General features: G+C 42.7%; 1 protein-coding gene across 2 annotated transcripts in view; it reads right to left on the reverse strand.

The window, feature by feature from the left end:
- The window catches only part of LOC147673978 (uncharacterized), a 659,950-nt gene that overhangs the window by 375,199 nt on the left and 262,126 nt on the right, over positions 1-22,625 (reverse strand). The window contains exon 8 of one of the 2 annotated variants that reach the window (XM_086945060.1): positions 14,394-14,600. The exons of the other annotated variant lie outside the window; for it this stretch is intronic. Within the exon in view, the coding sequence (XP_086801186.1) occupies positions 14,394-14,600 (207 nt within the window). The remainder of the gene's footprint in view (positions 1-14,393; positions 14,601-22,625) is intronic. 2 annotated transcript variants of the gene reach the window in all.

The raw sequence follows: 22,625 nt of genomic DNA on the forward strand, positions 1-22,625 counted from the left end.
TTTCAGTGAATTTCAATGTTTTTTTAATAGCAAATATCAAAAGCTGTAAAATGTCAAGTACGTGGTAGGTAAAAACATTTTCGTATTTATGCACGCTTTGAACGCTGCCCCCCCCCCTCCTCTTTTCTTTTAGGAGTATTCTCTCTTTGCAGATAGTGAAGGGTAGGTAACGTAAGCCTTTGCCCCCATTGTAACCCGTCGTGCCTGCTTCCCTCTACATTTGATTGTTATCCAAGCATTTACTGTTTTAGAATTGGGTGCTCTCATGCTGACGCCAGCTTCAATCTGAAACATCCAGAAACACTGTAGACTACCAATTCAATCAGTTCCGGTGGAGCCCCAACGTGACCCGGTAGAGAAGAACTTGCCCTCCCCTCTTTGACTGATTGTTCTTGTTGCCTGTCCCTTCTCTTGTCATTTAACAGAACTTTTTGGACTGCTGAAAGGGGTTGTATTCCGACCGCTGGTTGGTGGAGACATTTTGACTATATTCTGGACCTGCGTTGTCGCGTAATGCGTCATATGACGCGTCGCGTTAGCGCACCCGGAAGTGCTCCGGTGCGCAAGGCGCAGCTTCCCGGAAACGATCCAGAGCGCGGCGCGCAGCGCGTAACGTAAGCATAACAGGTCATGTGACTTGTTAATAAAACTTTTCATTGGTTCATTTTACTTTTGTTATTCTAATGATGAAAGGCTTGGTTATATGACCTAAAAATAACGCTTTTCATTGCTTTCGAACATTTATTTTTTCCCAAATTATGAAAGCCCCACCTTTTTTTTCTCACTCTGACTTGTAAAGCAAAGGACCCAGATTCATTTACAGTTTATCACTTACAATGTTCCAGGCTAATGTATTTTCCCGGGAAATTTACAACTGTCCTGAAAGTAAAATATTCCTTTTTCGAGAAAAAGGGCGTTTCTTCGTCCCATGAGGGAGCCGTTGAGCAAAAGAGGCTCGGCCTGCTGTCTTAGTCGCTGATAGGCATGAATATCAGATTCTTATTGATCACTTTATGTTGCAGGAGTACAAAACACAACAGCCCTTGACCATTTTTCTTTACTGCGTTCCTGCGTATTATACCTTTTAACAGTCATGTAATTGGACTGCTTTATTTCACTTGCCTTTTACTGATTCGAAAACAGTGGCTATTATTCAAAACTTTACCAATGTAGGTACTACTACCATGTTTTTAAAAAAAAACCTTTATTGTGAAAATGTCAGTATACAAATACGGGCCTATAACCACGTGGGCCGGCCACGGAGCAAACTGGAATCGTATATGATGAGGGCACATTTACACTGTAGAAGAACGTAACGGGCGACCCATTAGATTGCAAGAACTAAGGTGTCTACCATTTACGGAATCGGTGGACGTACATTTTATAATTAAAGTACGACAGGGCCAGTTACAATAAAATTATCTAGATATACATTTGCGGGCAAGTACCATGGGTGACGTTAATTCGAACTTTCAATAGTACAGTAATCAATAACACATCACAACTTAATATCAATAGGGATGTCAAAATGCTCAATCAATTCTCGTCCCTGCTCGCCATGTGCTTCAAAACTGCATACGTATCTCGTGATATCAAGGTTTGGCAACCAGTACACAACAAGGAGTTACGAGTCCCATTTATACCGGCGCCATTTTGGGCGCGGTCGGGCAGGTCCAGGATATAGTCAAACATAACAAATGAGGCTGACGTCTCTGAAGCTATTGACGCACAGCAGGACATAGCAAATTAACATGAAGTCTCTGAAGCTGTTAACTCACTGCAGGACAAAACAAGTGAACCTGAAACCTCTGGAATAATTGTCGCTCAGAAGAACAACACACAAAACTCTGTAGTGTCTGAGGAAAGTAAAACAGAAGGGCACTGTAGTTTCAGACACACTTAACACTAATGACTTAACAAAGATATCGTCTGTCTATGAAGCAGCTGTCATGTTCACAGAATTGACAAAGAAGTGTGCAGACACCAATGCTATTAAGAAACACAAGGAAATCCTTAACGCATCAGCATTCTCGGAAGAGGTTGACACAGATGACATCTTAAGGAACAAAGAAAGACAAATTAAGGATGAGGAAGTTGTCACTTTAGTTTTTTCATCAGCTAGCGACAGCAACAAACACATTGCAATGGAAATTAGAGAGGCTACGGATGGGTGAATAAATTATCAAAAGAAATGGCGACTCCCCCCTTTAGCAGATTAGCTAAATCTTTGCCTAATTTGGGCATAAAAGTTATATTATTGGAAGTAGATGGTTATAGTTCTGGTTAATTTCCATTCAGAGTGTCCTACACAGCACCACTCTAGGTAAATACTACTTTATGTAAAACCTGGGACATAGCACTCATTGGAATGTTTGTAATCTTTCCTGTTAAGGTGCATCATAAGTTATTTTAACCATTCCATATAAAGTCATGCATAAAAATGAATACACAGACACAAATAACATGTGTATCCAAAAACAAAATACAGATTTCGGCCTTATTTATTGCCTCTAGTTTTCATAGGCAAATTTCTGTGGAAAACATGCACATTAAGGGTTGCCTTTCCTTAAACCTTTGTTTTTAAAAAAAAATTGGAAGAAACAAAAAGTCTTCCCTTCAATAAATAACCCAAGACTTTTATTTTGTTATGGCAAGGGAACGAAATAGAGAATAAACTATAGTTGGTCACCATGGGGTTTAAAGAAGGGATGGTTCTTCACCAGATTAGATATTTACCCAGACCCTCATTCTCCAATGTGATGAACTAGGCTAAAATTCTTCTGGTGCCTGCACCCTGTCACAGAATATCACCCCAAAACATGGAAGCGCCCAAACACCAGATTGAGTTGAACCCCACAGTAAGCCTTATTTCTTCAGGGCCTCAGAATTTCTTTTGCTTTGCTCATGGAAATTGTGGGATATAGGAGAGATAAGGTGTCACCATTAAGAAAGGGTCGTATTTAAATTTGCATATCAATTATGTTTAACCTTTTAGACATATGAAATGCTAGCTTGAACTTATGCTTTACATTTGAAGCCGAATTCAACAGCTTAAGTAAGTAGGTTTTCGTAGTTGTAACTTTAAAGGGTGATCTAGCAAGCTGTAAAGATTTTCTAAAACAGTGGAGCGTATTTAGTTTTTTAATGTACATGTTTATGAAATGATTACACCCCCCCCCCCCCGGGCACTCCACGCAGTCTTTCGGCGCAGCATTGTAGGATGGCCACACCAGTGAAACTTGCTACACACCACCTCGGTGCCATCCGGATCTCAGCGCCTTCGAGTCACTGTACCGCAAGAGTGGGAGAAACTCAGCTGGACACGCCGTCTTTCGGCGCAGCATTGTAGGATGGCCACACCAGTGCAGCAACTTGCTGGACACCACCTCAGTGCCATCCGGATCTCGGCGCGTTGTGCTGCCTTCGACCTACTGTAGCAGCAAGTACGGGCGCAACTCGGCTGGAAGGCGAGTGAAACGCTAAGGGGCGCCGCACTGCACATGAGGTGCCTCCACCTGGAGAGGCGGAAGAGGGCCGTTTGCGCCGTCTCCCCCCGGGCACCCCACGCCGTCTTTCGGCGCAGCATTGTAGGATGGCCACACCAGTGCAACTTGCTGGACACCACCTCGGTGCCATCCGGATCTCGGCGCGTTGTGCTGCCTTCGGCCTATTCGCACATCGGTCCGCTACTGACGCCGCCTCATGGGCCAACGGGTTTTGTATGCTTTTTATAACCCAAAGCCGCATAACAGGTCATGTGACTTGTTTATAAAACTTTTCATTGGTTCATTTTACTTTTGGTTTCCTAATGATGGAAGGCTTGATCATATGACCTAAAAATAACACTTTTCATTGGATTAAAACATTTTTTTTTTCCCAAACGATGAAAGACCCACCTTTTTTTTCTCACTCTGCAATCAAAAAAGGTTCCGTTAGATGACAACAGAGGGGACAGGCAACAAGAACCATCACTCAAAAAAGGGGAGGGCAAGTTCTTCCCTACCGGGTCACGTTGGGGCTCCACCGGAACTCATCGAATTGATAGTCTACAGTGTTTCTGGATGTTTCAGACTAAAGCTGGCGTCAGCATGAGAGCACCACCATCTCGTAGCTCCGTCGTGGCCATTCCGCAAGCAATCATGGCAGCCGCTCCCCACCGGAAGCCTGCGGGAGTCGGGGGCCCCCAAGACTTTTGTAGAATCTTCAAGGCTGAGGGGACGCTTTCGAGAATGGAGCCCAAGCCCTAGCAGACAAGCGTCCGAGTTCCAAGGTGTCCCAGGGCCATTTTAGTGGACCAGGCCCAAATCCGAAGAGCCGGCCGCCATTTTAAGAGTCCTGTGGCAGCCGCCTATCGCTGCACCGCAAGAGTGGGAGCAACTCAACTACATGGTGAGCGAGACGCTGTAGCCGCAAGAGCGGGCGGTAAACAGCTGAATGGCGGAAGAGGCACAGTGTAGCAAAAGCGGGCGGAATGACAACTGAAACGGTAAAGGGGCGCCCCACTACAGCAGACGAGCCTCCACCTAGGGAGGCCCATTCACGCCCCCCCCCCCCCCCCCCGGGGCGCCCCACGCCGTTTTTCGGAGCAGCATTGTAGGATACCAAAACCAGTGCGGCAACTTACTGGACATCACCTGGGTGCCTTCCAGATCTCAGCGCTTTCTGCTGCCTTGGGACTATTCGCACAACAGACCGCTACTGACGAGGCACAGTGCAGCAAAAGCGGGCGTAAAACCGCTGAATGGCAAGTGAAACGCTAAAGGGGCGCCCCACTACAACAGACGAGCCTCCACCTGGGGAGGCCCGTTCACGCCGCCTCCCCCCCACCCCCACTCCGGGGCGCCCCACGCCGTTTTTCGGAGCAGCATTGTAGGATACCAAAACCAGTGCGGCACCCAGGGGCGCATACGGTGCATACGTATCTCGTGATATCAAGGTTGGGCAACCAGTACACAACAAGGAGTTACGAGTCCCATTTATACCGGCACCATTTTGGGCGCGGCCGGGCAGGTCCAGGATATAGTCAAACATAACAAATGAGGCTGACGTCTCTGAAGCAGTTGACGCACAGCAGGACATAGCAAATAAACATGAAGTCTCTGAAGCTGTTAACTCACTGCAGGACAAAACAAGTGAACCTGAAACCTCTGGAATAATTGTCGCTCAGAAGAACAACACACAAAACTCTGTAGTGTCTGAGGAAAGTAAAACAGAAGGGCACTGTAGTTTCAGACACACTTAACACTAATGACTTAACAAAGATATCGTCTGTCTATGAAGCAGCTGTCATGTTCACAGAATTGACAAAGAAGTGTGCAGACACCAATGCTATTAAGAAACACAAGGAAATCCCTAACGCATCAGCATTCTCGGAAGAGGTTGACACAGATGACATCTTAAGGAACAAAGAAAGACAAATTAAGGATGAGGAAGTTGTCACTTTAGTTTTTTCATCAGCTAGCGACAGCAACAAACACATTGTAATGGAGATTAGAGAGGCTACGGATGGGTGAATAAATTATCAAAAGAAATGGCGACTCCCCCCTTTAGCAGATTAGCTAAATCTTTGCGTAATTTGGGCATAAAAGTTATATTATTGGAAGTAGATGGTTATAGTTCTGGTTAATTTCCATTCAGAGTGTCCTACACAGCACCACTCTAGGTAAACACTACTTTATGTAAAACCTGGGACATAGCACTCATTGGAATGTTTGTGATCTTTCCTGTTAAGTTGCATCGTAAGTTATTTTAACCATTCCATATAAAGTCATGCATAAAAATGAATACACAGACACAAATAACATGTGTATCCAAAAACAAAATACAGATTTCTGCCTTATTTATTGCCTCTAGTTTTCAAAGGCAAATTTCTGTGGAAAACATGCACATTAAGGGTTGCCTTTCCTTAAACCTTTGTTTTTAAAAAAAAATTGGAAGAAAAAAAAAGTCTTCCCTTCCATAAATAACCCAAGACTTTTATTTTGTTATGGCAAGGGAACGAAATAGAGAATAAACTATAGTTGGTCACCATGGGGTTTAAAGAAGGGATTGTTCTTCACCTGGGTGCCGTCCAGAACTCAGCACGTTGTGCTGCCTTGGAACTATTCGCACAACAGACCGCTACTGACCATTGTTGCTTCTGTTTTAATAAAAAAAATTTAAGGTGTTTACTGTTTTTGTTGCGATGTATATATTTATAAGTTATTAAAGTGTTATAATCCTACTACTTTGTTGGAGTGCTATATATTTTTAATGTGACACATAATTGTGAAGACTTTGATGTACAAAATGGCATCCCTGGAATCTTCCGCTTCAGGCTCGATCCCACACACCCTTACAGTGAGAATCCCCTCCCCAATCACAATACAGGATCGTTATCAGATAGGAGGAACGCGTGTGGTGTGACGGATCTCATGGGGTGGGGGCCTTGATCTACTGTAACTCCTTTGAAGAGGGGTGATTCTTTACAGTTGGGGCCATAAACTACATCCGCAGGGCTAGGTGATAGCCTGGGACCGGCCTGGACAATCGGACACAGAGGAAGAGGAGTGTCAGAGGGTGCGGTAGTGAATAGGGTGAAAGGGTGGTGTCGGGCGGGCACAGGGTGTGATTCTCAGGGAAGAGCAGCGCAGATGGGGGGAGGTTTATGGCCCATGCATAAGACAGAGAGCGGGGGTGACCAGTGCGTGGGGGAGATGCTTGCGAGGGTGGGGAGCCATGCTGAGGATCGGCGTCGTGCAGAGAGTGGGTCTGGTCAAGGCATCTAAAATGGCTGCCGTGCACGACAAAAGTGTGGCATTGGAAAAAAAGCAAGATGGCGCAGACAATGTTTATCAATACGGATTAATTTATAACAATTATTTTTAACAATATATTTACTCGCAGTGTCAAAATGGCGGTCAACACTTCCTGATTTCCTTCGAATCGAACGTTAACAGACATCACGCAGCAACAAAAAAAAAAAAAAAACGCTCACGCGCAGCCGCTGGAAGACAAGTATCAACATATATGAGCATCCTCAGCCACCCTCAGAAAACATAGGGGGTCAGGATACGTCTCCCGTACCCCCTTATAAACATTTCTCACATTGTTTTTCCTCCATCTTGTAATTTAATTAAAACGAAACACAAAATGGCGAATTCCCGTTTCGCGTCCCGATTCGCGAACCGGAAAGCGCTTCTTCCGCAAAAAATCAATTTTTTATTTGCCCCACGGGACCCTTTAATAACCCCAACATCATTCCTAGGGGGTCAAGAAGGGTCTACCTTGCCCCCTTTCATTAAATTCGCCCTTCGTTTTTCTCCTCTTCTTGTCTCTCGATCCTACCGAGAGACAAGATGGCGGCCGCACCGGACTATTTAGAATGTTGACAGATGCCGGAAAGCCAATCAGCTTCGCTTCGGAAAGCTCCGTTACGCGAAAAGTACGCGAACTGGTGCGCTACCCGGGACGCTGTCACAGATATATCTGTTTTTTAAAACGTTAATTTCTCAAAATCCACTGGAGCACATATATTGAGACCCAGCAAAGGCACATCGGGCTAACAGTCCCTACAATTTTGCCAAGTTTCGTGCAAATCCATTCAGCCGTTCGAGCTAAAAGTGAGGCCAAACGCCCTATGGAAAACTCAATGTTAAAAACGCGTTTTGGGACCCCCCTTTTTTTTCGGCCCCCCCTTGACCAAACCCCCCCAAATTTTCAGGGGCTGCTCAGAAACAAAATGTGCCATTTTCCTGAAAATTTCAGCCGATTCCGTTATATATATATATATATATATCCAAAAAACACAAGTTGCCCTGTTTGGGAAGCCACACTCGGGAGGGTTGAAACACAAAATGCTGCCCGTGGCGCTGTGAAAGTCTGCTCCACGCCAACCCTTTCAGCTTGCCAGACGCGTTTCGGGTGTGACTGCCGCCCTTTCTCAATGGCTGCACAAAAGGAAAACGAGACTTCTGTTTGTACACCTGCATTTATTCAAAATTAGTAAGTCCCACCCATGTGGGCTGTTGCAAGGCATCCTGGTTAATGAAGTTCCTGCCCAAAGACCTTTGCATGTGTGGCCCCAGTGGGCGTCTCGAAGTTCCAAATGTCAAAATATTTGCCCCAGTGGGTGGAATGGCACGAAGTAGCACTGGCACATGTCCAATATATACAGGCAGCTCAGGCCCCTCTCGTTCGTTTTCGCCGCTATAGCTATATATATATATATATATATATATATATATATATATATATATATATATATATATATATATATATAGCTATATATATATAGCTATATATATATATATATATATATATATATATATATATATATATATATATATATATATAGCTATATATATATATATATATATATATACACACACACACACACACACAAGGGTATTCATTACCCGAAACGCGTCATGCCAGAAGTGACTTTTGAGGAGATAATAAACCTTCTTGAAATACTTACGAGCTGCTTGGTGGTCCGTGATTCTGAGGTGTTACGCCGGTGAAACAGAAGCTGTGTGGATATATATATATATATATATAACTATATATATATATATATTACCTACTGGCGGTCGCCAGTAGGTATATATAGTTAGGATTTTTTCTCTATGGGATTTTTGAAAATTCTATGTCTAATAACTTTGGCGTTTGTGGACGGAATTGGCTGAAATTTTCAGGAAAATGGAACATTTTGTTTCTGAGCAGCCCCTGACAATTTGGGGGGGTTTCATCAAGGGGGGGGCCGAGAAAAAAGGGGGGTCCCAAAACGCGTTTTTCCCATGTTAATTTCCATAGGGCGGTTGGCCTCACTTTTAGCTCGAACGGCTGAATGGATTTGCACGAAACTTGGCAAAATTGTAGGGACTGTTAGCCCGATGTGCCTTTGCTAGGTCTCAATATATGTGCTCCAGTGGATTTTGAGTAATTTAGGTTCAAAAAAAGACATATATCTGGGCGGAGCCTAACCACACATCTGATCTGATTGGCTGTCAGCACTTCATCCAAGAAGTGTTGGCAGCCATCTTGGGACCAATATACATGATAGCACCTCATTAAAAAGCATTGTAGTTAATAGAGGGTTTTAGGACTTTAGTTACATTATAAATCATTTGTTGATGGTACCATACTCGTTTTAGGAATTGTGGTGGGTTCTAAGGTGATTTTACCATGTGAAAAAACCTTCTGCTGTGATATCATGAATATTGTTTGAAAGAAAACTAATATCTCATGATTTTCCCACAGTGGTTTGGAAGGGGATCTATAAGCTAAACTGAAAGCATATTTTCTGTAAATTCACATTATCTTTCTCAGTCATGTGAAAATGAAGTCTGACATTCTCAGTAAAACATGTACATCCAACAAGGACAGAGACTGTCAGTTGATTCCTTTGTGTTCTACTGCAGCCTCCTAGAGTGTTCTAAAGAACAACTAGAGCGCTAACAGTCCTACTTATTACAAAGGTATGGCACACCTGAAGCCATCTTGATTGGAATAAAGTGGTAACTCTTAAAACATTTAATGTAAAAAGAAACAACATGAGGGGGTATATTTTGCCATAGAAAGTATGATTAGTGCTGCAGAATGAAAAATTAGGGCACATTTTGAGGGACTTCTAAAATCCTTTTCTATTTCATTAAAACATTCTGACATGCAGTCTCCCAAAATGGCCACCAGAGACAAAAGAGCCCAAATGTAGCCCAAATATCACCCAGATGTAGCCCAAGTATAGCCCAATGACAGAATGTCCCAGAGTGTTCTAAAGAACAACTAGAGCGCTAACAGTCCTACTTATTACAAAGGTATGGCACACCTGAAGCCATCTTGATTGGAATAAAGTGGTAACTCTTAAAACATTTAATTTAAAAAGAAACAACATGAGGGGGTATATTTTGCCATAGAAAGTATGATTAGTGCTGATGGCACCAAGACACTTACAGTAATCAAATCAAGTCAAAGAGGAGAGAGAAGAAAAGGGGGAGAGAAAAAGAGAGGAAGAACGAGAGAGAAGAGAAGAGAGTAGAGAAGAGAGAGGACAGGTATATCCATAGAGCAGTCACAACCAGTTTACCCAGACCTGGTTCGGTATGCATGTAGTAGGAAATATACAGTAAGCATATATGGTTGAACACACTAAAATTCAATATCGATTCTATTGAACAAGTTGACCATTGAGATGTGCTTCATGGGGGTTCAAAGTGGTAGGATGACGCATCCAGGGATGACCAGAGTTTGTTGTTCGAAGGCTTCCAAGTGGCTGACTGTAGCGCAGGATTGTCCGCCCCTCTTAGAAAGGAAAGCCATTCCAGCCACATTTTAAAGTTGACTTCAGCAAAATTTTTCCACTTGTAAAGTATGACCTTGCACGCCAATGTCAACATGATATCAAGCAGTTGTCTATCATGAATGTCTGGCAATTGTTCCTCTAGAGGGCCCAGAATGACATATATAAATTCTTGAGTAGGAGTTATTCCAAATATTTGTTGAATATATGTAAATATTTTATTCCAGAATGGTCGTAGTAGGGAACAGTTAAAAAGCATGTGTGCCAAGTCACCTGGTGCTTCTTGGCAGTTCCAACAATTAGGCGTGTCCCTCAGTTTACATTTAAACAGTTTCTGAGGGGTCCAGAACACTCTGTTCAACAACATATATTTCGTTTGGCATAGGATCGGGGAAACCTCGTTTGTTAGTGCGGTGTTATGTATGACCTCCCAATCAATCACTATTCCTGTGGAGTTAGGCTCTGATTCCCACTTGCTTTCGGTCAACTTATGTGGTTTCTTGGGCAGGGGGAGGAGCAGTTTATATACTCTAGAAACAAAATGACCAGCATGGTACAGTAATCGGAGGCGGGTCACCAGCCAAGGCGAGTCTGTAGATAGGGGACGTTTGGAGATAGCAGCTTTCAATTTTAGGAATTGGTAAAATTCTATGGGTGGTAAGTTAAATCTCTCTTGCAATATCGAAAAGGGTAGAGGCCTACCACTTTCATAGAGGTCATTCACTATATGTATACCCTTAGTCGCCCACAGTTCCCAGTAAAGGGTCTTCCCCTCTATCTTGAGCATAGGGTTATGCCATAGTGAGAGTAGAGTAGATCTCTTAATCACCGAAGCAGTCTTATGGGATTGGTCAAGTCGGAGGAGTGCTCTTCTAGTATTTAGTAGAATGTATTTAGAGTGAGGTATATGGGCCAAATCCATGGTGAGGAGAGCCGAGAGGGGAGCACGCGCCATTAACGACCTTTCGATAGTTAGCCACACTGGAGTGTAGGATGTATCATCAATTAGCCAAAGGGCCCCTTGCTTACAGAGGAAGGCTGTTTGGTAGTTCCTGAACGAGGGCAGGCCCAGGCCGCCTTTTTCTTTTGCTAATTGCAGCTTTTTTAGTGATATCCTGGCTTTTTTCCCTCGCCACAGGAACTCTCCGAACAACCTGTCCACCTTCTTGATGAATTCCTCTGAAAAAGTCATAGGGAGCATGCAGGCTAGATAGTTAACTAGAGGTGTGCACATCATTTTAAGGGTCTCAGCCCTACCCCACCAGGATAAAAATTTTGGTGACCAGCTATCTAGCAATGTGGATATCTTTTTTAATGTTAAGTCTTCATTTAGCTTCAGAGTCGTAATCAAATCCCTCTCAAAATCTAAGCCCAGATACTTAAAAGCTTTCGGTTGCCAGGTAAGGCCAGAGGAGCCTAGAATGTCTTTACTCCCGATATTGTTTAACAACTTAACTTCTGTTTTGTCCTTATTCAGTTTATATCCTGAAACTCTAGAGAACCCCTCGATTGTGTCCATCAAGATGTCATCAGTGATGTAATCAGTGATGTCACTGACCATGTCATGAATGATGTAATATGTGACATCATCAGCAGTGGATTGCGGGTGCGCGATATATAGTTAGTGCAACTAACTATATATGGAATTTCAATGGTTTTGTGTGAGTAAAATAAGGTTTTGTAAATGCGAATTCCTAACTATATATGGTCTATAACCTATGGTTTTTTCAGTGAATATATATATATATATATTGTTTAGGCCCTCACAAAGTGTAATCTTATTGACAGGGAAACTTATTGAACAAAAAAGCTGAACAAGCTACTCCTGAGACCTTAAGCAATTTCAGGTTTATTCTGGAATATAATTGCCGGGAGGCCGCAATGAGAAAGATTATCAATAAAAATTGGCATCTCATAAGACAGGACCCTGTAATTGGTAAAACAGTTCCCAAACGGCCCTCCATAACATACAGGAGAGGTGTTTCCATGAAAGATATGTTAGTGGATAATGACCCATGTGGCCCGTCGGCCAAGGGATCTTGGCTAGCCCAAAGACAAGGATTTTACAAATGTAAAGTCTGCAAAGCCTGCCAACATGGGGTGTCCACTTCCAACTATTTGACCCCCTTTTGGCGGGTCAAATAAGGAAATCACTAAGGCCTTAAATTGTAATACGGACCATGTGGTGTATGTGTTGGAATGCCCGTGTAAACTAAGATACATCGGGAGTACCATCCTACCGGGGCACAAACGGGTACTCCCACACATATAAGCCATCAAAAAGCATGATCAGGCGTATCCAGTGGCATGCCACTTTCAAGAACAGCATGATGGTAATCCAAAAGACCTCAAATATATCCTCATTGATTCAGTTCCAAAAAACAAAAGAGGAGGTGATCGGGAAAAATCCCTCCGTTTATTAGAGATGCATTATATTTTAAGTCTAGATAGCAAGCATCCTAATGGGCTGAATAGCTCGGAGGAATTGCATGCAAGTCTATGAGGTTAACGGCGGTTGCCTCTATCATTAAAATATGGTCAGTCAAGATCCTCAAGCACTCATTAGTCACTTTAAGATAAAGTGTACATTATTCAGTCCTGTTTTGAAACGTGAGAAGCACAAGTCTGCTTGGAGTATTCATACTTAATGTAACAGAAAGATTCTCCCTATAGTTTTTTAAAGTCACCATTTCTTTTAACTAGGCACAACTTGCACTATTTTTTGCACAGACACTTTTTGCACAATTACATCCATTTACTGTAAAGTCGACCACTTTGGGCATGATAATTAAAATATAGACTTAGGTCACGCCAGAATGCATATATATTAAGGCATACAACTAATCGATAATATGCAACCATAAAAGATTAGGCAATTGGGTAACCTGATGGGTTCAAAGAAAAGACAACATATCAAGTAGATGAACCTTAGACATAACCAACAGGGATTTATCCCAAAATTTCAAATAGGTGGTGTTGCCTTGGATATTGTGATGTGTATATATATTATATATTTATTTTTGCACAACGAGACAATATTTATATTTATATATGTATAGTTGTTTTTAGATAAATATTAATATATATATTTATGTGTATTTATATATTTATACAGTTAGTCAAGGAAGTGTGACCCAATTGCATACATAATCAAAAATTAATATGGCAACCTATTATCTTGTTGCAGAATGAACAAAGTCCTACCTGGTTACTTACAATATGTATGGATGTTTAAGTGTATTTTATTATATTGTATTCAGCACTTAGCATTTTTTGTACACCAATCACGTGGTACACATTTGCCCAACGAAAATCAATGACAAAAAATAAAAAAAAAAGAGTAACCTTTAAAATGAAATGCCAATGGTGGAGGCGTGTCATGTGATCAAGTCCACAGGGAGGGAGGAAACGAGTTATGGCTGCCGTTTGTTTGTGAGCGTCCTGAATAAACAAACTGGTATTTAACAAGAATCCTGTGGTCCAGGAGTATGATAACATTTAGAGAAGCTACTCCTTGAATCTTCTGTTGGACTGCCAAGATTGGATAATTGCATGAGCTGCACCACACCCTCTCTCAAATGTCATCGCTACCTATTTGCCTTCAGACAATACCGTTTGAATAAAAACATTTAAGGACATCATTTACCAATTAGTTTATTTGTGTAAAAAACAAAATTAAACAGTTCTTTCACCAGATCACCTCAGAGTTATCCGGCACACTGGCATAATGGTTCATGGTAAGTTCCATTTGCGCACACATCTCAGAATAGTGTGCACAAAGACATTGCCTTGCCGCTCGCCAAGTTAGTTTAGGGACATATTTAGCCTTAAGGTTTTGGGTGGGAGTTATGGTAAGGAGTCTTACAGTTACAGCAGTTGCCAAAAATGTCTCAATTCTGGTATTCTCCACAATGGTTTCATCATAATTGTCAATCCAACATAAACTGTTTATTTTGGCAATAAGTTCTTAAAGAGTTTATTCATTTTTGCATTCTTCATCATTACGTATATCCATGAAGGACGTATAGTTTTACTTCAACGTATTCCCTCTTTGCATGTGCAGTATGCACTACCTTCCCAGTTATGTGTTGCTTTTGTATGCAAGTATACACACCTTAAGGGCAACCTGTTCTCCATTGCTGACTGTATGGAACACTTCCCCGAAAACACCTTCGCCGATCTTCACACAGTGCGGCATTTTCTTTGAGTCAATGCAACTGCTAAAAGAGATGGGTCCATCTTGCATGCACTCCTCATACACCTTTTCAGCATCAGTGATGACATCACACAAGGATATATTTGGTAGTGGAGAGAGTACACTCTGCATTGTGGAGAAAAAAAGATAAGATGGATAAAAGAAAAATTATTTCATGTAAACAATGTGCTGGAGGTAGAAGAAACTCTGCTGAGGGAATGCTAACATTTATTCATAAACATAGAATGGTAAATATTGTAATAACCATGTACAAGTATATTATGTAGTGATTCTAATACATTATTTAGGCTCCCTTTCTTGTCGGTAAGTTTACAAAAACACACCAGTGATTCTCATTGTTGGGGGGCACAAGGAGGAACCACAGGTGTGTGAGCTAACCGGGCGAGACACCGCCAGTCATAGCATCTGTCTTGCGGGCCAGGGATTTCGACCCCTAAGCATCTCTATATTATTCGGGGCTGGGTTACAAAACAGCTTACAGTTTGCCGTGACCGCAATAGGGACAGCCGCAGCTTAGCTGTTGAAGTAGCCAGACTGCTGGGTCCGCGTAAATCAAAGCGGGCTCGTGGCTTGGCTTGCAGTCCTGCTCGGCCTGGACTACGCAGAGCATAGTCAGCTGGCCTGCTGCAGACTCCTGCATTCAGTGGGGGGGTCCCGGTCACTAGCCGGGCAACCTGCTGGCAAATTAGAGAGATCGAGATGAAGAGTAACAGCAGCTTGGCGGTAGCGAAAGAGGCAGAAGGGAGCCCACAGCAGCCTATCTATCTGATGGCGCTGCAATTCTGGCAAATCTGGCAAGCACTAGATGTGGCATGCAACAAATTTCAGTTAACTCTGCGAGCTCTGTCAGCCAGCTAAAGCCCCCGGAGTGCTGGTGCCAGTATTAATATACTATTCGCCACCTGCCGCCCCAGCTACTCTCTGCTCGCCATTTGCTGTTTGACTCCTGGATTATATTGATTCTCACTGCTACATACTTTTACTTGATACTGCCATGCGGTCTCATCCAGCAGTTGTCTTGCCCGCAATCCGCCACACCTGAACTTTCTGCACTGGGCTGGGGTGGGACTACATCCCCAGTCGTCACCCCCTTGGCTCTCTTGGCCGCCGATCAACACTGGCGAGGCCATTTGGATTGTAAGGCACTGGATGCTGTTCAGCCCCTATCTGGTCAGGAGTCATGGGTAAGCAGAGAATGGCTGGAGGGAAGGACAGTACTACTATAAACCACAAAGAGGCACTACGCTGGACTAATTCCTGGCACAAGCAGGCAGCTGTGATTACTAGTCCCTGCGAACCCACAGCTAGGAAAAAGCCAAAAACTAAGCAAGGGCCTATCCCTGGACACTTTAAGAGGCAGGGGACCACTGCCCATACTCTAAGCTGTGCCTGCAAATCAAGAGACCTAAGGCCACTGCAGGTAGAGATGTTATCAACCTTCATCTCTAGTGAAAAAGATGGGGTACAAAGCCTGGGAAAATGCAATGGACAGAGTCAAATAAATTGTTTCAACTTCAATTCTACCCTTAGTGGATGGGTTATGCGCTTTGGATGGGTTCCTTTCAGGACTGATCTAAATAAAAATTCATATTGGCATCCCCAGCACCCACCCGACCCCATGGCCAAGGGCCTCCTAATGCTGGGAACAGCCACACTGTCACTAATAGTCATGTTGAACAGAGGTCTTGAATACTAATTGAGCCACCTGCTTCCATTGCCAGAATCATCAACAATTGCTTAACCAGGAATATTTCCAGAAAAACTAAAAAAAGGCACATATACGCCCATTACTGCAGAAAATAAAACTGGTCCCACTTAACCCAGACAACTACAGACCAATTACAAATTAACTCTCCCTGAGCAAACTGATCGAAAGAGCAGCGTTCGCCCACATGTCACAATTCATTGAAGATAATGCCATAGTTTCAGACTTCCAAACATGATTTCATCCAGGAAGAGGCACAGAACCTGCCCTCGTTGCCATCTGGAATGACCTGAAGAACACAGTTGACAGGAACAAGGATGCTGCACTACTTCTCTTGGACCTCTCAGCTGCTTTTGATATGGTTGACCATGGCACTCTAATACAAAGACTCTATGAAGCCGGCATAGAGGGGACAGCTCAAGACTGGATCACATCCTACCTTCACAACGGAAGAAATAAGTAACTTACCTGTAACTGTAGTTCTCCAGTATTTGAAGCTTTCATTGATTCAAATGCTTGAAATATTCCCGGTCGTCATGATGGGAGTCCCCGGTACTTAAAATAGTAGTATTAGTAGTAGTAGTAGTAGTAGTTGTTGACTTAAATAGTCGTTTCAAAATGCTTTATTCGGTTTGTATAAATACAACCATATAGCAACATCCATAAATACAATTGAAGTCACTTTTATAAAGAATGATGAAACTTGCTAAAACAATTGCATTGGTACAGGCAATCAAGATAAAATCTGAAGGAGAAAATAATCACTAATTACAGCGTCAGTTTACACGTTTGGTGCAAGGCATGCCGGGAGGATTAATACTAAATAAGAGGCCTATACAGGGCGAAAAGTGCAGTAATGTGTGCAAAATAGGCAAGGATTGGACATAGCATTTGGCAGCAATCAGCAAATTAATGCAAAACATATCACATCAATGTACCATGGGATAATCACTAGTAGATAGCAGCCATTTTTAACGTTTGATACAACATGCAAATAGGTGGTATTTAGACAAGAGACCTATTCCAGGTCTAAAAGTGCGATAATATGTGCAAAATATGCAAAAGAAGGGGGGACATTTATATTTAGCAACAATTTTTAAAGTGTAGTGCAAAACTTGCCAAGTGAGGTAGTACCAGTCAAGGAGAGGCTTAAACTGAGCATAAAGTGCAATAGTGTGTGCAAATTATGCAAGGGATAACTAAGGTGCAATGTCTACAACTTCTCTCACGTATTTTAGCAGCAATTATATACAATCAAAGAAAGGCCTGAACTTGGCATAAAGTGCAATAATATGTGCAATAATATGCCAGGGTAACTAAAGTGCATTAACTGTAAAAATCTGTTACATATTTATCAACAAATATATACAAGAAATTTAAAAAGGTACGAGTCCAGAGGGGTACAAGCCAAAGGAACAGTCGATACAGGGTCTAAAATCATGATAAAACCAGAGTTCACGTATAAGAGAAATGCATAAGGTTTGACAGTAGCTCACAATTGATCAATAGGTGTCTTTTCCAACGGAGATCATATGATAATTGATTTCCTGTGCCTAATACATTTAAGAACATAAGTGGCTACACGATAACATATGTTAGGGAACGACAGGTCAAACAATAATTGCATTGCAGCTCTTATATCATACGTACTGTATTCTAAAAATAATTGTTTTAGATAAAATTTTCTAAAACCAGTATAAAAGTTGCAAAATAGTAAAAAGTGGCAGATACTCTGTTTCGATTTCCCATCGCATGGGCACGGGCAAGACCCCGGCTTCTTTATAATAGGGAAGGCCACCAAATGGTGGGCTATACCCAGCCTTAGGCGTGCCAAAACGAAACGATGGGAGTTAATACTGACGAATGTAAGGTATGATGGGAATCCTGTATTTAAATTGTATTCCAGGTACAGTTTAAAAGTACTTTGTGTGGCATACCCCTTCATTCTAATCCCTTCAGCATGATCAATGTAGGTGGTTTTAAGGTCACGCTTCGTTAAAACTAATTCTGTTGGGGTATCAGTAAAAATATCCTGTCCAAAAAGGGAATTATACCAGTGAAAAATGTGTTTTAGCCAGGGGATTTTTAAGTGCTGGTCCAGTTTAATACAGTCTAAAATTAATTCCTGGGTAAATTTGGTTTCATCTTTGGCCCAGATAGAACGCCAAAGGGAGAGGGGACGTAGTGCAATCAAGTCTGTGGCATGGTGTATACCCAGCTCCCTATGTGTAATTTCGTTGGAGGCTGAAGCGGGAAGACATAATAGGCGTTTACGGTACCTATTTTCTTCCTGCTGAATGGAGAGGGCGATCTGGGAATTATATTCCCATATCCCTGCTCCATAAAGAGCAGAGGACATGCACCTGGAGTTATAAATGGAAATCATCTCCCTTATTCTACGCCCCCCTAGTTTGGAGGCGAATCTGAAGATGCAATTGGTGTTTCTAATCATCTTCATGCCTATGCAAGATTGCTCGTTTGCCCATCTCCCGTCCCCAGAGGAAGTAATGCCTAAGTAATGCCTATGACTTAAATAGTCATAATAGACTAATAGGTATAGACTAAAGAAGGACTAGGTCTTTTAGTTTAATAACCGATCATAGTTCTTATCAAGAAAAGGGCCAAGATTTTGCCCCAACCAATCAGCATCAATCACCCTCTAGAGCCCTCCCGAGGGAAGCGCAGCCTCAGAATTTCTTCTGCACGTTGTGCTAGGGAGTCTCCTCAGAGCTCTGCTCAGCTTTAATTTGATAAAGGATTTTGGATTTTTTCTACAGGAAGGTACAATTTTATTATCTTTTCTAAAACATCTTCCTGTTCTCCTACTTTTGGTGGATCTTCATTCTATCTGGACTATGTCTGACAAGGCTAAGAAGGCTTTCTTCAGAGAATGTGCCACTTGCATAAAGAAAAGACTGTTCATGATCCTCACAAAAATTGCATTTACTGAATAGCAAGCAGTTTGGTAGCACATTTACCATAGTTTTGAAGCTTAACAGGAATCTGAACCGTGTAATCTGCAAGCAATCATCAAACATTATAAAAGGCATAACCATACCAGTAATTGTAAAGGTAACAACTTCCATACGCGTTGAAAATAGGTAGGAGGGTAGTCAGGGGTGGCTCATCTTAATGGAACTGATGCCAAATGTCTGACCCACTGCTGTGTCATTGAGAACTGATGAATCCAAACAGTAGTGTTGGGCGAAAATGTGTCTATTCTTCCAGGTTGTTGGCGGGCAAATTTCCGGAAGTGACAGTCCCTCAGATAAAGTTGTACATGTTGCCACTGACCTTGTGGAATGGGCTCGGACTCTTGCAGAATGATGTCTGCCTGCCTTCTGGTGACAAAATTGTATTGCACTTGTGATCCAACTGGAAATACTTTGCTTGGAGAGTGGGAAACCATTCCTTGGTGCACTGTATGCCACAAATAGTTGAGAGGTCTTACGGTAGTACTTTGTCATATCTAAATAAAACATTTAGCCAACGTTTTATGTCCAATGACTGTAAAGCTCTATCCGCCGATGTCGTACGATTTGGGAAGAAAGTTTTAAGTACCACCAAAATCTGTTGGAAATCAAATGGCACATTGGGAATGAACGTCTGATTTGTTCGGAGCAGAACTCCATCTGACCTAAACTGCAAGAAAGGTTCCTTTATTACCAAAACCTGTATTTCACTGACCCATCTGGCTGAGGTCAAAGCAAGTAGTAAAGCCAACTTCCACAATAGGAATTTGATTTCTGCAGTGTGAATCGGTTCAAAGGGAGCTTACATTAATTGGGAGAGAACGGTGTACAGTTGCCAGGCTGGTGGTGGAGGTCTTCCAGGTGGAAACACTCGAAAGAGTCCTTTGAGAAACTAATTAGTCTAGACGACCATAGAGGTGAAGATCATGGTGATCTTCTATAACAAGAAATGGCCGCTAAGTGAACTTTTATTGAACTGTATGCCAAACCTGATTTACGAGAAGCAGAAGGTAAGGTAGGATTTGTTCAGGAAAGGAAGACCATGGATGTAAACTCTCCCGGTGGTACCAGATGCAGAAACCCTTCCTCTTGAGGCAGTACATCTTGTTGGTACTGTCCGCCCTTGCTTCGGCTAGGATATTGCGTCATTCACCAGAAATGTTTAAGTGTCTGAACTCATTGTATTCAGGAGCCAAGCTGACAAATGCAGGCTCTTGAGGTCAGGGTGTAGTATCTGCCCCTGGTTCATGGTCAGGAGATTGGGAAGAACTGGAAGTTTGAAATGAAGGACCTGTGATGGAGGAAGCAGTTCCATGTACCAGTGTTGACGGGGCCATATCGGAACAATTAGGATCAGTTTGCATGATCCGATCTTTACCCCTCTCAGAACTCTTGCAAGAAGAGGAATGGGAGGAAAAGCGTAGGCAAAGATGCCGGACCATGCAATTGAAAAGGCATTCCCCCATGACACCTGTTGGGGATGCCAACTTGCATAGTACCAACATTTGCGGTTCTGGGGAGTTGAGAACAAGTCCAAGTACGGTGTGCCCCAGCGCAGGAATAGGTTCATCAGAATTTGATGGTGCAGCTCCAATTCGTGAGACGATGATGTCAATCTGCTTAGCGTCTCTGCAATCGTGTTTTGCCATCCTGGAACATGTTCTGCTCGGAGGCACATTCTGGGATCTATGGCCCACTCCCACAACTGTTGGGCTTCCTTGGAGAGATAGCAAGATTTAGTGCCACTTTGCTTGTTTATATAGTGCATTGTCGGGCTATCATCAGTTCGGACTAGCACTAATGAATTCTATATCCTGGGAAGAAAGCCTGGAGGGCTATATGCACAGCCTTCATCTCCAGCAAATTTATGTGAGATTGAGTTTGATGCCACTTTCTGCTTACTTGGAGCTCTTGAAGGTAAGCTCTGCATCCCTCGAAGGACGCATCTGTTGTGATCACTAATGGCGAAGCTTCTTGATGCAAGGAAATTCCTAACGATAAATGGTCTGTATCGAACCACCACTCTATGGCCTTCACCATACGTGGGGTTACTCTGATGGTGCAGTTGAAGGAGCCTACTGACTGTACCCACGGTTTGTCGAGCTCCTCCTAAAATGGGCGCATCCTGAGACGACAAAACAGGATTAGTGGTATGCACAACGACATCATCCCTAAAATGGATTTGAAAAGTCGGACCAAAAGAGACTTTCTTTTTTTGATGGAATTTGCCAGAACAAGAAATCACCGCTGGTGTTACTCTGCAGGGTATGCTTTTAAGCAGATCATGTCCAGTTGCGCTCCTAGGAAGCCAATATTTTGTGACTGATTCTGATTAGATTTTTGCTGATTTATAGGCTGACCCAAACTTTTGAAGAGAGTTGTGCAGGCCTTTGTGTACACTATCGCTTTTCGATCGGACGGAACCTTGAGGAGCCAGTCGTCCAGATTCGGGAAGATTTGATGTTTCCGCTGTATGAGAATTTTCTGCCATCGTAGAGAGACACTTCGCAACAATTCTGGGAGCAGACTTGAGGCCAAATGGGAGCACTCTGAACTGGTAGTGGCGTCCGGCTACCACAAATCTCAGGTATTTTCTGTGTTTCGGGTGAATAGGTATATGGAAATAGGCGTCTTGGAGTTCTAATGTTGTCATGTAACCTTGTTGGTTCAGGAGCTACCTTACCTCTTGCAACGTTATCATTCTAAAAGATTGTTTTTTCAGATACAGTTAGAGATTTCGAAGGTCCAAAAATTGTCTCCACTGCCGTAACTTCTTTTTGATTAAGAAGAAACAGCAGTAAAAACCTGTGCCCCTGCTTGAGAATGGTACTTTCTCTATTCCCCCTTTATTCAGCATGTTTTTACCTCTTGCTGAAGAGCCCTGAGATGTTTGTGGTGGGCGGCATGAGCGGGGGTTGTAGATGGTTCTTGGGTGAATTCCAGAGTGTGTCCAATTTGAACTAGGCGCAGAATCCACTGGTCTGTACTAATGGTTTGCCACTAGTGGAGGAAGTGTGAAATGTTGCCTCCCAAGCAGGTAGGATGAGATTGAAAAGATTGGCTTGGTGAACTGAGAGTTGGAGCTGGAGCCAGAGGTATATCATTGGCGGCAGTTAGTGTCCTTGCCGGCCCGTGATGTCTTTCCTCTATTTGCTCTGACATAGGATGTCTGAGGCAGTTGTCATTGGTACTGAGGCCTGTATGACTGTGAAGTAGAAGAATATGCCGGATAACGGTACTGCTGGTTTTCTCCTCTACAGGATCTGCACCATTTGACCCCTGAAAGGGAGCTTTTCTGAACTGCAGTGTCCGTAACGGCTTGGCAGTGTCTGCCTTGATGGTTTTAAGCCATTATATATATAAGGGGTAACTCAAAAGAAAAGTCCACAGACCTGGGTATTGATTGGTATAAAAAACAGTTGGCCCTAGACCGATTTAACATACAAATGAATG

This window comes from Lissotriton vulgaris, chromosome 12 (genome assembly GCF_964263255.1).
Source record: "Lissotriton vulgaris chromosome 12, aLisVul1.2, whole genome shotgun sequence".
NCBI classification, from domain to species: domain Eukaryota; kingdom Metazoa; phylum Chordata; class Amphibia; order Caudata; family Salamandridae; genus Lissotriton; species Lissotriton vulgaris.